The 16,528-nt window shown below is 39.7% G+C and overlaps 1 protein-coding gene across 2 annotated transcripts in view; it reads right to left on the bottom strand.

Annotated features, from left to right (window-relative positions):
- Positions 1-414: 414 nt before the first annotated feature.
- Positions 415-16,528, bottom strand: part of ubxn6 (UBX domain protein 6) — a 58,651-nt gene continuing 42,537 nt past the window's right edge. For both annotated transcript variants that reach the window (XM_072244035.1, XM_072244036.1), the window contains 3 exons: positions 9,029-9,159; positions 7,391-7,536; positions 415-4,605 (listed from right to left, as the gene is read on the bottom strand). In XM_072244035.1, coding sequence (XP_072100136.1) covers positions 4,480-4,605; positions 7,391-7,536; positions 9,029-9,159 — 403 coding nt within the window. In that variant the 3' untranslated portion in view covers positions 415-4,479. The remainder of the gene's footprint in view (positions 4,606-7,390; positions 7,537-9,028; positions 9,160-16,528) is intronic.

The following is a 16,528-nucleotide window of genomic DNA, read 5'->3' as shown; positions in this document are numbered from 1 at the left end:
CTTATTTTTATGCACACATTCTTTCTCTCACTCTCCTTTTTCTCCCTCTGTCCTTCTGAATATACCTCTTGCCCATCCTCTGGGTCCCCCCCCCCCCCATCTTTCTTCCCGGATCTCCTGTCTCATGATCCTCTCGTATCCCCTTCTGTCTATCACCTGTCCAGCTCTTGGCTCCATCTCTCCCCCTCCTGTCTTCTCCTATCATTTTGGATCTCCCCCTCCCCCTCCAACTTTCAAATCCCTTACTCACTCTTCTTTCAGTTAGTCCTGATGAAGGGTCTCGGCCTGAAACGTCCACTGCACCTCTTCCTACAGATGCTGCTTGGCCTGCTGCGTTCACCAGCAACTTTGTTGAGGGCTAAAGCGTTCACTCAAATTCACACCAAATAATGTGAAATGTACATTAACAAATAGTCAAATTGTAATTACTTTATTAATAAAGAATGTGTATGAAACCAAGTATAGACAAGACCAAAATATGCAAGTTTAATAGCTTCATTTTAGTGTACAATAATTGCTTCATTCATAAATATATATTATTCTGATAAATTAAAACAAGCAATTGACTAATGGTAAACAAAACAAAATAATCTTCAAAGAAAACCCCTTTGACAGTGTTCAAACAGTTACTATTAAAAGATATTTCAGTAACCAATTATAATGTGTCATTGCTGTTGAACTGTTTGTGACATGAGTGTTCCATTTATTGGTTTAAGGATAAAAGGACCAAGTAACTTGCACATAATCATGTTCATAATAAGTTCGGTAATACAATATTCAGCTTTGCAACATTCCAGCAAATAAGAAACTGGGTCAGTAGTGTTGGCTACAGCACATTTAGCCTCACTGTCTCAGCTAAGGAAGCAGTCAGTTCCAAAAGAAAATATCATAAGTAGTAGCTATCAGAAACAAGGTAATCTGCAATATTCCGTAGTTGGTCAAATTCTGCCAACTAAGGTCTCACAATCAGTCTTCCAGTTCTGAAAAAAAATACTTGCATAATCTCTTTACTGTATCACAGGAAGAATCAGCACATCAGAGAGGGACGGGAAGTAATACTAAGGTCAATGAACAATGCTGCATTTGAGAGCAATGTTCCATTTCCACAAGTGAAACTAAAACTACACCAATCCTGGCCACTTGCTTGTCTAGAGTTTTATCACTACCGCCACTGGTCAGCTACAAAAACGTTAAAACTCTTCTAGAAATTTCCCCCCACATCCACTATCTATCCCATTACACAAACTTATAGTCAAGAGTCGCAATACTTCCCTGTGTGACTGATGAACATTTGAACACAAACATCTTTGCTGAAGATACTAAAAATATGCAAGTTGTATTGGTTAAAAGGACAGCCATGAAATAGATTTATTGGCATTTGAATTTCAATTAGTTTTGAAATCACTATTTTTAAATAGATATACAGCAGTAATGGGAGAGCTAATTCAGTGGAGAAAAGTAGTTATCACAAGCTCCAACTTCTGTGCATATTATAATTTAAACTGAACACCCTCAAATTACAAAGATACGGCACACCATTATTTGCTACACCTCTGTGGTATTAAAATCAAATTCTGATGTTACTAGAAGCTAGAGGATTGGGGAGCTTTTAAAAACCAACAGAAGGTAATTCAAAAAGTAATAAGGGGAAAAATATAAGATGATGGTATGCTAACTAATAATATAAAAGAATACCAAAAATCTCCCCCCCCACCCCAATATAATATACAGTGAAATAGAGTGGACTTTGGACACTGCAAAATGACGCAGGATCAACGACAACAGCAACATGCCAGAAATTCAAGAGTCGGGGGCAGAAGTGAGTGTCCACTATTACTAAAGATAATGTGCTTGGGAAGCTCGAAGGTGGATGTCACTTGGACTGGGTGGACTGTACTGAGGTTTCTAAAAGGTAGCTTAAGAGATTGTGGAAGCATTAGCAGTGATCCTTCAAGAATCATTAGATTGTGGAATGGCTCCAGAGGACTGGAAAATCACATGTTGCTCCACTCTAAGAAGGGAGGGAGACAAAATACAGGAAGTTACAGGCTGGCCCATCTGACTTCAGTGGTTGATAAAATTTTAAAATCAGTTATTAAGAATGAGGTTTTGGGCTATTTGGAAGCACATGATCAAACAGACTTAAATCAGCATGGTTTCATTAAGAGGAGATTTTGCCTGACAAATGTGTTGTTAATTCCTTGAGGAAGTAACAGAGGATGAACAAAGGAAAGTCTGTGGATATAATTTACATGGATTGTCAGGAAGCATTTGATAAGGTGCCACAGGAGGCTAAATAAGCTAACAGCCCATGATATTATAAGAAAGGTACTACCATGGATAGAAGATTGATTGGCAAAAGGCAAAGAATGAGGATAAAAGGGGTCTTTTTAGTTTAGCTGCCAGTGACTAATGGTGTTTCACAGGTGGTCAATGCTGGGTATTCTACCTTCCAGATTACATCTGAATGATGGAATTGATGGGTTTGTGGCCAATGTAAAGCTAAGTGGAAGGACAGATACCGTTGGGAAGCAGGAGGTCTGCAGAAGGACTTGGACAGAATAGAATGGCCAAAGAAGCAGCAGATAGAATACAGTGTAGGGAAGTGTATCGTCTTGCATTTTGGTAGGAGGAATAAAGGCATAGACTATTTTCTAAATGGGGAGCGAATTCATAAATCAGATGTGTAAAAGGACTTGGGAATCCCAAATGGGCAACTTTCAGAATGGAACAGTAGTAAAGGAAGACAAATGCAATGTTCATTTCATTTTCTTTTTGAGAAGATTAGAATATAAAAGCAAGGAAGCAATACTGAGGCTTTATAAGGCGTTGGTCAGGTTACATGATCTCATTTTGAAAATAAGCGCGCTGGATTTGGAGAGGGTCCATAGAAGGTTTACAAGAATGATGTTAGGAATGAACAAGTTAACGTATGAGCAGCATATGTGTTTGGACCTACACTTACTAGAGCTTAGAGGCATTAGGAGGAATCTAAATGAAGTCTACCAAATATTTAAAGGCTGGAATAGAGTGGATGTGGAGAGGATGTTTCCAGAAGTGGACAGTACAGCATGATAATAAAAGCATGTCATTAAAACAGATAAGGAGGAACATCTTCAGCCACAGGAAGGCAAATCCATAGATGGCTGTGGAGGTCAAGTCAGTGGGTATATCTAAAGTCGAGGTGGAGAGGTTCTTGTTTTATAAAAGGTGTCAAAGTTTATGGGGAAAAAGAACAGGAGAATGGGTTGAGAGTAAATAATAGATCAGCTATAATCAAATGGCAGGACAGACTTCAAGCGCAAAATGGTCTAATTCTTCCCCTGTAACTTATGGTCTAACAGCTCAACCTGAATTCAACCCACATGGAAGCAAGTTCCCTGCACATTGGCAGCTCCAATAACAGCTTAGTGCACAGTCAAAACAATCAAGATGCACAAGGCAAGAGCAATGGACCACGAACTTAAACCTGCTCAAGGTGAACGGGCCACCTGTTTAACTAAACATACAACCGTTATCCTTACTGAGACACAAATGCCAAGTTATTGCACACGGCTCTGTTGGAAGCTCACTTTAGGGATAGTGCTTTCAGGCTGTAAATGATGGAGTAGTTATGGTGGTGTTTGTATTTTAAAATTCAGTTCTAGCAGTTTTATAAATAATGCAGAACTATAACAATACTTTCAAATTTTTTACTTCATTTTCTGGTATAATATAAATTATAAACAAAATACTGTATTTGCAATTACACACATCTTCACACGCTCTTGTACTTTGATAATTATTGGGTTAATTCTGTAATGTTACTATTTTGTAGGAAAGAAGACAATCTGTACACAGCTTGATCCCAAAAACAATTATGAAATTTTTTTTTTGATGAAACTGATTCATACCCAAAGTAAAGGCAGATTTTTACTTGGTGAAAACAGCACAGAACAAACTATAATGTTATCACAGGGCTAAGGCAGTATAACAAAAAAAAAATCACCTAAGCCCCAAGAAGGAGATCAATGTATAGAGGCAGTAAAAAAAAACACTGCTAGCAAAAAGCCAAACTCAGAGCATTAGTAGTAAATAAAAAGTTTAGCAATATTAATTTAATTAATCACAATCCTCTCCTTTCTCTCTAAATGCAAGATATTTCTTGATATTTTGAAACTATGTTCCTGGGTATTCTTTTAGTTAAACTGATCAGAATTTCTCATGGAAATTTGGCTTCAATGTAATGCTCATTTCTAATTGAGACTACAACTGTATCACCCATCCTATTCTTTCAGAATCAAAACATTAAACTATCTAAACCAGAGTAGGAACACAAAACTTCATCAATGTTTCGGATTATGGTACACATACAGCCATCTCAAATCATATTTCAAATGGCATTTAAAGAACTGATTTCTGATTTCCTGTGGATACAGTTTCATTTACAAAATAAATTTACATACAATATTCAACTGGGCCATCAAGTTTTTTTTTTACTTATACAAGTGTTTGGACATTAGACAGCAGTTCTTGTTTTATTGTGCCAGTGAAATTTTGACCTGCAGCTTGTATATCCAATAGAACGTCAGCATCCCATGTTAAAGTCAATAAAGCAGCAGGAACCTGAAAGCAACAGAGCAAAGATCAGTACTGAGAGTTACAAAAAAAACCCCACAATAATCCTCTTATTATCTAGTCACAGCACAACCTGTAAGTATTGTCCTCCCTCCCACCAAAATATTCTTTCCTTGTCACTTTCAAAGGTTTGCACTGATTGAACCAATCAGTTTCCAGCTGCCAGCTACTTGCACTATGTCACTGACCACGATAAAGTTAATTTTGTCCAAATGGCACAAAATTGCCAAGCCAAATGTAAAATCATCCAGGATCCTGGATCAAATTAGCACCACTGGGATCATTTGTAAGATTTTCAAGTGTAGGGTAACTAATCCGATCTTATCTTAAAGACTGAGCCTTTATTGGATAGGCCATCAGGAAAGCAACTAGATTCAGTTCTGTTTGCCTGATTGGGAAAATACATTGGATCTGAGGTATTGAGAATGCTTTTTCTCAGAGATGAAATGGATAGCACGAGAGGGCACAGTTTTAAGGTGCTTGGAAGCAGGTACAGAGGAGATGTCAGGGGTAAGTAGTTTTTTTTTTAAATAAACACAGAGAGTGGTGAGTGCATTGAGTGGGCTGCCAGCAATGGTGGTGGAGGTGGATATGATAGGGTCTTTTAAGAGACTCTTGGACAGGTACATGGAGCTCAGTAAAATAAGAGGGCTATGGGTAACCCTCGGTAATTTCTAAGGTAAGGACATGCTAGGCACAGCTTTGTGGGCTGAAGGGCCTGTATTGTGCCGTAGGTTTTCTATGTTTCCAATGCATTCAGAGTTCTGGGTAGTCTAAAGCTTTCTATTTCATTTCCATCCATCTCCAAATTTTGGTCAGATCCTAAAAGACTGAAGAACTACAAAAACAAATGGACAGTCTCCAGCATATTTTACCCAAAGAACATTGGAAGGCCTAGATGCAGTGCATGTGAAGAGGATGCTTCCAATAGTTGGAGAGTCAAAGACTAGACAGCACAGCCTGAAAACAGGATGTCCCTTTAGGATAGAAATGAGGAGGAATTACTTTAGCCAAAGGGTGATGAATCTGTGGAATTCATTGCCAAAGATGGCAGCGAAGTCATTGGGTATATTTAAAGCAAAGGTTACACAGAAACATAGAAAACCTGCAGCACAATACAGGCCCTTCAGCCCACAAAGCTGTGCCAAACATGTCCCTACCTTAGAACTACCTCGGCCTTACCCATGGCCCTCTATTTTTCTTTTTAAATTTTATTAATTTTTCAAAATTATAAACTCAATAACAAAGTTGGTACAAAGAGAATGGAAAAATGTTCATCAGCATATATAAAATGAATTTTAAGTAACAGATATAAAAGACTTACAAACTCATAATGAGATTAAACATTAAAAAAAGAAATAAAAAGAAAAAAAAATAAACAACAAAAAACCTCAAAGGAAAAAGAGAAAAAAAAACCCCCAAGGAAAAAAAAACAAAACAGGCCTAGACCAACAGCTTGTATCGGACATGTTCAATAATGTTGTTAACTCTACTCCTCTCAGGCCCTCTATTTTCCTAAGCTCCATGTAGCCATCCAGGAGACTCTTAAAAGACCCTATCGTTTCCACATTAAAAGACCCTATCGTTTCCGCTTAAAAGACCCTATTGTTTCCGCTTAAAAGACCCTATCGTTGATTAGTAAAGGCGTCAAAGGTTACGGAGAAGGGAGGAGAATGGCGTTGAGAGGGATGACAAATCAGCTATGATGAACAAACAATGGCCTAACTCTGCTCCTGTGTCTCAAGGTCTTGTTGGAATTGTGTAATGCACAAAGTGTATCACACTGAAAAAGACACACACAAAATGCTGGTAGAACACAGCCGGTCAGGCAGCATCGATAGGAAGAGGTACAGTCAACGTTTCGGGCCAAGACCCTGAAAAAGAATTGCTTCAGACACTTTAAACAGATGGCAGAAGACACTTGGATTGTTTGGTCTGCAATATTTGCAGCTACCTTTCTATTATTGCCTTTGTGGTCTGTATCAAATTTTTTTTTAATTCAACTTTCTTTTTTAAGTTCAATGTTTGTGTTCTAATATATTGTTATAAGGGACTACTAAGCTCAGGCCATGAGGGGAAGAACTCATATAAAGCAAGAAAGGAAAAGTTACAGGAAAGTAAAATAAGAGAGAATCTGCAGATGTTGAAAATCAAAGTAATATGCACAAAATGCTGGACGAACTCAGCAGGCCAGGCAGCATCTATGGAAAAGAGTAAACAGTTGACATTTCGGGCCAAATCTCAGCCCAAAATGTGTACTCTTTACTGGGTCCTGGTCTGAAATGTTGACTGTTTACTCATTTCCATAGATGCTCTCTGGCCTGCTGAGTTCCTCCAGGAAATTAAAATCCCTATTTGGATGGGGAAAAATGGTTAGCAGAACTTCATAGCAGTTCTGATTAAAGGTCATGACTTGAACATTAATTATTGCTCACCCCTAAAAGCTTTGCTGTATTTACTATTGTACTTATCCATAGGAACTTGCCATATACCACACATTTTGTGCCAATTTATCCTTCAGAAAGGAAAAAGCTAATAACATGAATTTTAATCCTGTTGTTAAAGACACAAATGTGTTTAAAATTCTATGTCCAAAAAAAGCAGATGATTTCTCCTTGCCAAAGGTAGCGAAGAACAAATTAAAACATACTGTCTGATGAATAGGTTCCCAGCAGATGTCACTAAAGACCAGGGAACAGAATCACTTTCACCCTCTCTAAAGGAAGGAATAAAAAGAAACACTAAACAAAAGGAAAATTGTAAAACTGTTTACCAGTCCAACTTCAATAAGCATTGCAGAGTCATCCTTTAGTTTCTGACCTCCAGGAGCTACCAGCTCAAATGGAACACAGTCATTTTCAAGAGCACTGTGAACAAATTCACGGACAGCTAAAACCTTCTCACGTGCATAGAATGTTGCTGGAAGAAAGGAACACACAAAATAAGTTTAGCACAAATAAAGAGTTTGCAAAAGACTACCATAACGATACAAAGATTGCCATTTCAACTTTAGCTCATCAGAAAGGGAATGCCTCAAATGAAATTGTTGTCAGCTATAAACTAACCTTTTCCAAACTAAAATCCATTATATTTTACATATAGTATCAACAGATTCTGAAACACAATAACATTAAATTCCCCTCCCTAAACAAATACAGTACCTTGAAAAAGAATACAGCCCTGCTGAACCTTTTGTTCATATAAATGACCATTACAACCAAGGATTTGATCAATTTAACTTGAGATTTTTTAAATTTGTGAATCACATGCCCCTTTCCCCCCGCAACCCCCACAGTACAGCCCAAAAATCAGGGAAAATTATAAAGCATGCAAAATTAAGAATTTTTAAATTGAACTGTCAGCAGAAGTATTTATCCCCCTTTGCTCACTATTTAGTTGAGTCATCTCTCACAGCTATTACAGCCAATAGTCTTTTTGGCTTTGCACAATGTGATGGAGTAAGATTTGCCAATTCCTCCTTGCAAAATTGCTCTCAAATGCCGGAGTGGTGGTGGACAGCAATCTTATGTCTGACCAGAGATGTTCAATCGGGTTAAGGTTAGGACTCTGACTTTGGCCATTCAAAAGCATCAATTTTCTTCATCTGAAGCCACTCTGTGGTTACTCTGGCAGTGTGCTTTGGGTCGTTGTCCTGCTGAAAAAGACAAACTTCCTCCCCAGTTCAAGATTTCTGGCAGAGGCTAGCAAGTTTTTATCCAGGATCTCTTCGTGTTTAGCGGCATTCATCTTTTTATCAATCCTGACCAGATTTCCAGTCCCAGCTGCTGAAAGGCATCTCCATAGCATAATGGTACCTCAACCATACATTATAGTAGGAATGGTGTACAGGAGTATTTATGCCACACGTGCCGCTTAGTGTCGAGGCCAAAAAGTTCCAGTTTAGCCTCATCCGAACTTAAGATCTTCTTGGCACATCTTTACCATATCATCCATGTTTGCAAGTTGTTACAGGCAAGGATATACTTTCCATTTTAGCCAAGGATTTTTCCTTGCCTCTTCCATAAATCCCTTTTTTGTGCAAGGCCTTAGAGATGTGGAGCCATGAACTTCATCATATCTCTCTCACATCATTTAATCCGTAGATGAACTGAACTTTCATACCTTACTACCTCAAGATTTTAAGCCCGGTGCCCCCCCACCCCAAGCTCAATGGTTTGGGAGTTACATTTACACATATGTATACTCATAACACTGTTAACTTTTGATTATTCTTGTTTAAGTTGTTATATTAAGTAGATACTAATAAAGATAGTGGTTTTAACATCAAAACCAGACTCCAGGTGTGATCTATTGCTGCTGGTTTATTTAAACCGTTACGGGTATGTAACACAAGCAATTAATCATAAGGGAACTTTCTTGGGAGTAATGAGAGATTTAAAAAAAGGGTTACCTTGCAAAATGTATCCATCCGGGAATCTAACACGCAATAGCGTGTAGTTATATTTCTTCAACTCCCTCTGCTCGTCTCTCTCTCTCATGGCTTTGGTTCTTAGCATGGTTGACTTTTCAACAGCTTCTGATCTATAAAATAATGAAGGTTTGCACAGATAATGTATCATTCTGAGGATCACTAGTATCGAGGAGATTCACTTCAGTCACTGAGCTAAATTTTTCATTTCCTTACAGGAAGAAGCCATTCAGCCCAGCAAGGCTATGACAACTCTCATGGAAATCCCATCATTCTAATTATTTCCCAGTATTCTACTCACTCTCAGATACCCATCAACCCCCCCCCACCTAATTCTACTGATGCTTGCCTGCATGAGGGCTAGCTTGTAGTAGCCAATTAAGATACCACCCAGAACAGCTTAGAGATATGGGAGGTAAACTGAGCCCTGAGGGAAACCCACACAGTCACAGTGAGAATGAACACCTCCCCACAAAAAGCACTAAGGTCAGGATTTCACTGTACTACTGGGCCAGCACCTAATTATGATCCAAGATGAAATGTTGCCATTGGCTTCTTGGGTCAGGAAAAAAAGTTGCCAAGTCTTTCTGAGATAAGACTGTGAGCTCTCAGATGAGAGGCCTTACTTGATGTACTGAGGCCCTACTCCTGCAAACTCGTAACAGGCTTAGACAAAGCAGAGATGGGGACAGAGCTGTCTATCTAAACTTAAATATGACTTTACTTGTTAAAAGACAACATTAAAAAAGGGAAATAAATAATTTAAAACAGTGAAAAAAAACACTTTTCTGTACCTTTTGCTCCTAATCCACAAGCCAAGAACTCCTTTCAAATGAATAACATTTTTGATTCTATGCCAGTCCTGACACAGAAGCAGCAATTCTCCAGTTTAATCTCAGGGAACCCTTGCAAGGCTGGGTTCTGCTATAGCTCAACAGCACAGCACATGGGGAAAACAGAGGACCACCTGTTATGCAGCAAGCCCAAGACTTGGACTTACTTCTATTGGACTGACTGAACAGAGGGGTAATGCTGACACTGCCTGTGTATGGCATCCAAAAGGGTTCTCTTGCATGGTCCTGACTGCAGTTTACAAACTTGCAAAGGCTGATGTAAATCAGGCATTCAAGGTACAGAGTGCAGCCATCAGCAAACAAGAAACAGGCTCTACACATGACTTTGAAATCATTGTCAGGGGCTTCAACGAGGTTTGTTTGAAGCAATCTCTGCCCAATTATCATCAACATGTCACCTGCAGCACCAGAGGGCCCAACACACTTGACCACTGCTACACTATCATAAGGAATGTCTACCATTCAATCCCTAGACCACATTTTGGGAAATCTGATCATCCGGTTGTCCTTGTCCTAACTGTATACAAGCAGAGGGAAAAGAGCAAGGCTCCAGAAGTAAAGACAACAAAGAGGTGGTTACGAGAACGTGCGGAGCAGCTGCAGGGTTGTTTTGAGTCAGGGACTGTGCCAATTTCAAGGACTCAAGAGGATCTGAATGAAAGCATCAAAGCTGTTGTGGACTTTATAAAATATTCCCCCACAAAATCATCCAGAGTCTTCCCCAACCAAAAGCCCTGGAGGAACCACAGAATCTGCAACCTGCTGAGGGCCAGATCAGTGGCATTCAGGTCTAGCGACCAAGTAAAATACAAGGAGGTGCAGGCACCATCTCCAGAAAGCCATCTTACGTGCTAAGTGCCAATTCCAAACTAAACTTGAATCACAGAAGGATGCTTGACAGCTGTGGCAGGGCTTGAATGTTATCACCTCCAACTATATGACAACGATTTTCACTCCCAGATAAGCTCAAGTCTTAATGCTCATGCTGACCGTCAAAACATGGAGGCACCTTCACAAAACTCCGACAGCACTCTATGACCCTGTGATTTCAGTCTCCGAGGCCAATGTGAGAGCATCCTTCAGGAGGGTGAATGCATGGTAAGCATCCGACCTGATGGGGTACCTGGCCAAGTCCTAAAGACTTGTGCTGACCAACTGGCTGGAATGTAAGATCTTTAAATTCTCACTTTGGCAGTCTGAAGTACCCACCTGCTTCAAGCAGGCTAAGATCATACCGGTGCCCAAAAAGAACCTGGTAACCTGCCTTAATAACTATTGTTCAGTAGCACTTACTGTGATGAAGTATTTTGCAAGATTGGTCATGGCTAAAATTAATTCCTGCCTGAGCAAGGATCTGGACTGTCAATGGGGGCAGTTACATGTCCAAAGGGGGGCATTAGGGGAAAGGGGAAATAGAAGTCCTCAGGGGGCGGGCAGTAAGCGGCACCCTAACTTGATGGCGACACCTGACCAACTGTTAGTAGAGCAGACACTTCCAACAAAAAAAATGAATGATGCACTGGAACACAGGAAGAACCAGAGGTCTGCAGATGGTGAGCACTCATTGTCACAATGCATCTAAAACTTGACAATCTCATCTGACCTTTCCATCCAGACATTATTGGGATGCATAAATTAGCAACTTGGGTGGCCAACAGTCTTTGACTCGCGGCACGGAACGAGTGGTGAATGATTAAGATTGCCTGCTGTATCAGAAGTGCTTACAATCATTGTCAAAATGGATACCAGTATTTTAAAATCAACTCCTCTGAGTAACAACTTTGCAGCTCGTGGTATTGACAAAATGAGAGAAGCTAATGCCATATGTAGTTTATCAAAAATGGAAAAGTTTATGGAAAGATCTTCTTTTGTAAAAAAAAAAGTTTAAAACAAATATCAGAGAAACAATCTATGACAAACTCAAGATGCATATTGAGGATAAAAGTATTCCAATTAGGAACATGATTTCTTGTGCAACAGATGGAGCACAATATACGATAGGACGCCATGCTGGTTTAGTGATATTTATGAAAAAAGAAATTATAAGTCTGTTTACAATACATTATGTAATTCACTGTCAATATCTCACATCAACAGCCTCAGCCACTGACTTTTTTCCCCCCAAGTATGACTCTGCTGTCAGCAAAACTAAAGCTTATCCATTCAATAATGGAATATTTTGCAAGTTATGCGAAGATAACGGTAAGGAGTTTGAACACTTGCTTCTTCACACTAAAGTGCATTGGCTGTTGATTAAAACATTTCTTTGGTCTTTTTGACACTGGTTGAATTTTTGCTCAAGGTTGACAAGTGACTGGGAAAGAACACTGAGCCTCTATGTGGAGGCGTGGCATTCCTAGCCAACCTATATGACAAAATGAACATTCTAATTATTAAGCTGCAGGGTGAAAATTTCAATTTAATCCAGGCAAAACGTGCAGTGTCCACATTTATTGGAAGATGGGAAATATATAAGAAAAACATTGAAGAATGTTCTCACAGTTTCCCTGCACAGAAAGTTTGGCATTCTCTTTCACAAGCGGTGATTTGCAAGAGTACTGTTTACACCTGCAGTCACTGAAGGATTTTCAGAATTGATTCAAGGATTTGAACAATCTGGAAATTCCGGACTGGGATTTCTTTGCAAGGTGGAAGAACAGGAAGAGAGCTTGCAAGAAGAAATTATCAAAATTCACAATGAAGAAGCAAAAATGCTTTTCAAAAATGTCGGCTTTTGTGGTGTATGACTACAATGTCATACAAAGTTTCCTGGTCTTTGGAGAAGAGCCAAATTTCTCATCATTGCATGTCCATCCTTCTACCTTGCTGAAAGAGGTTTCAGTGCAGTGAGCCACATACTCACAAAAACACAGAAACTACTTGGATATTGTTATGTGTGGGGGCTTAAAGCTTTTGCTGCCTCAACTTGAACCAGTTATTTCAACTCTTGCTAAAAACCATCAAACTCAAGGATCACATCGATATCGAAGGTGCTTTACAATGTACAGGTACTGTGTAAGCTCAGTTTAAAGATAAATAAAAATTTAAAGCAGAATTATTTTCCTCATGTTAGCATATGGTAGACATGTTTTTACACTATGAGGGTGCCAGAAAGAATATTGTGCCTTCTAGGGGCTTTGGCAAGTATGAAGGTGCTTTAGGGTGGTGTGAGACTAAAAAAAGGTTGGGAAACACTGATTTACACCAACTATAATATTTTGTGACAAATTAAAATGAATTTTCTCCAATTGTTTAGTGGATTTATTGTGACTACCATTTCTATCTCCACGTGTAAATGCCCCCATGCATATTCTATTAAACACTTTGTAATTTTGAAAAAAGCTCTATTAATTCACCTCTTAACCTTTCCTTTGGTTCTTGCATCTAGCACAGTTCATGAAGCTTTTCAAGCTCTCATATCCAACATAACCCATATCGTCTCTGCACCTTTTATTGAAAACAAAGGCTAAAGAAAGCCTAATTATCCCCAGCATAGTAGAGATAAGCAGATTTCACTTTTCCCATTACTAGCCAACAGATAATTCTAGAAATAGTATTAGCTGAAGACAAACACAGAAATTGCAAAACACTGAGGAAAAAAACGTACACTTATGTCATTCATTTCACATCACTGATGAATAACTTTGAAGATAGAGAACACGGTGTGAGTTTTCTTACAAAGTCCCGCAAGTAACATCTGGTTGATTTGATTCCTTTCTTGGTTATCAGAAGCTGGTAATTAATAGTAATATAGAAGCAGCTTTTATCAGAATTAAAGCAGAGATGTTTTTAAGCCAATGAATAAACCTTCATTAATTTGTAAACAGCCGTGGAGTCCAGTGGGATATTAAAGATCTAAAACTCACAATGAAGAATTCAAACAACAGGAATTCTGCAGATGCTGGAAATTCAAGCAACACACATCAAAGTTGCTGGTGAACGCAGCAGGCCAGGCAGCATCTCTTGGAAGAGGTGCAGTCGACGTTTCAGGCTGAGACCCTTCGTCAGGACTAACTGAAGGAAGAGCTAGTAAGAGACTTGAAAGTGGAAGGGGGAGGGGGAGATCGAAAATGATAGGAGAAGACAGGAGGGGGAGGGATGGAGCCAAGAGCTGGACAGGTGATTGGCAAAAGGGGATATGAGAGGATCATGGGACAGGAGGTCCGGGGAGAAAGACAAGGTGGGGGGGAACCCAGAGGATGAGCAAGGGGTATAGTCAGAGGGACAGAGGGAGAGTGAGAGAAAGAATGTGTGTATAAAAATAAATAATGGATGGGGTACGAGGGGGAGGTGGGGCATTAGCGGAAGTTAGAGAAGTCGATGTTCATGCCATCAGGTTGGAGGCTACCCAGACGGAATTCAAACTCATTTCATTGTTGTGTTACAGAGAACAGTAAAAACAATCCCCATTGTTTGATAGTAATGTATTCATATTATGTGCCTTTTTATTTTATGGTCTCATAAAAATTTTTGCCAATTTAAGGAATGAGAGATCAATATTTCCCATCCTCTCGTCTAACTATGACGCATTTTAATATTACAAAACAATAAGAAAAACCACCTGATCCCGTACTGAACAACAGTAATTGAAGGATAATTAAGTCTCCAAAATTACAGCAAAACACTTAGAAATGAGAAGGTGAATTACAAGTGACTAATGGAGCATTATATAGTTTATTGACCAAGAAATCACGAATATGAAGACAGAGTTTACAAATTACACACCAACACATTCACACTTCTCTGTGCAGAAAAACTGTTACTATCAATTAAGACATACACTATAGCATAGGAGGACTTTTCACTGCACTCTGCAACAGGAATATACAGAATACGTTTTTATGACCATTTTTTATTTTAAAAAAGCTTTTTTTTTTACCAGAATGATCAGAATTGTAGTTTAATTAATGCACTTAGTCAAAATGTGATGGCTTCAAGCTCTACACAATAGGGAAACCTGGTAGTTCACTGTAGTTTAAACAGTATGGAGTTGAGCTATTCAGGCATGTACAAAAGATGCAAGGCACAGTATGATTTGGTTTGGTGGTCTGAAGTTTCAGGTCTTTCCCATCCAAACAGTTGTAGAAATAGAAACACAGAAAACCTACTGCACAATACAGGCCCTTTGACCCACAAAGCTATGCCAAACATGTCCTTACCTGAGAAATTACCTATGGTTATCCATAGCCCTCTATTTTTCTGAGCTCCATATACCTGTCCTGAAGTCTCTTAAAAGACCCTATCATATCCGCCTCCACCACCGTAACCAGCAGCCCATAATCCACTCACCACCTCTACGTAAAAAACTTACTCCTGATATCTCCTCTGTACCTACTTCCAAACACCTTAAAACTGCGTCCTCTCGTGCAAGCCATTTCAGCCCTGGGAGAAAGCCTCTGACTATCCACTCTATCAATGCCTCTCATCATCTTATACACCTCTATCAGGTCACCTCTCATCCTCTATCGCTCCAAGGAGAAAAGGCTGAGTTCACTCAACCTACAAGGCATGCTCCCCAATCCAGGCAACATCCTTGTAAATCTCCTCTGCACCCTTTCTATCGTTTCCATATCCTTCCTGTAGTGAGGTGACCAGAACTGAGCACAGTACTCCAAGTGGGGTCTGACCAGGGTCCTATATAGCTGCAATATTATCTCTCGGCTCCTAAACTCAGTCCCATGATTGATGAAGGCAAATGCACTGTGTGCTTTCTTAACCACAGAGTCAACCTGCACAGCAGCCTTGAGTGCCCTATGGACTTGGACCCCAAGAACCCTCTGATCCTCCACACTGCCTCAAGAGTCTTACCATTAATACAATATTCTGTCATTATATTTGACCTACCAAAATGAACCACCTCACACTTATCTGGGTTGAACTCCATCTGCCACTTCTCAGCCCAGTTTGGCATCCTATCAATGACCCACTGTAACCTCTGACAACCCTCCACACTATCCACGACACCCCCAACCTCTGTGTCATCAGCAAATTTACTAACCCATCCCTCCACTTCTTCATCCAGGTCATTTCTAAAAATCACGACGAGTAGGGGTCCCAGAACAGATCCCTGAAGCACACCACTGGTCAATGACCTTCATGTAGAATATGACCCATCTACAACTACTCTTTGCCTTCTGTGGGCAAGCCAGTTCTGGATTCACAAAGCAATTTTCCCTTGGATCCCACGCCTCCTTACTTTCTCAATAAGCCTTGCATGAGGTACCTTGTCAAATGCCTTGCTGAAATCCATATATATTACATCTCCTGCTCTACAATCATCAATGTGCTTAGTCACATCCTCAAAAAATTCAATCAGGCTCGTAAGGCATGACCTGCCTTTCACAAAGCCATGCTATTCCTAATCATATTATGCCTCTCCAAATTTTCATAAGTCCTGCCTCTCAGGATCTTTGCCATCAATTTACCAACCACTGAAGTAAGACTCAGTGGTCTATAATTTCCTGGGCTATCTCTACTCCCTTTCTTGAATAATGGAACAACATCCGTAACCCTTCAATCCTCTGGAACCTCTCCCGTCCCTATTGATGATGCAAAGATCAGCACCAGAGGCTCAGCAATCTCTTCCCTCGCCTCCCACAATAGCCTGGGGTACATCTCGTCCGGTCCT

Source organism: Mobula birostris, chromosome 26 (genome assembly GCF_030028105.1).
Source record: "Mobula birostris isolate sMobBir1 chromosome 26, sMobBir1.hap1, whole genome shotgun sequence".
Taxonomy (NCBI): domain Eukaryota; kingdom Metazoa; phylum Chordata; class Chondrichthyes; order Myliobatiformes; family Myliobatidae; genus Mobula; species Mobula birostris.
This window is presented reverse-complemented; position numbering and strand designations above follow the sequence as displayed.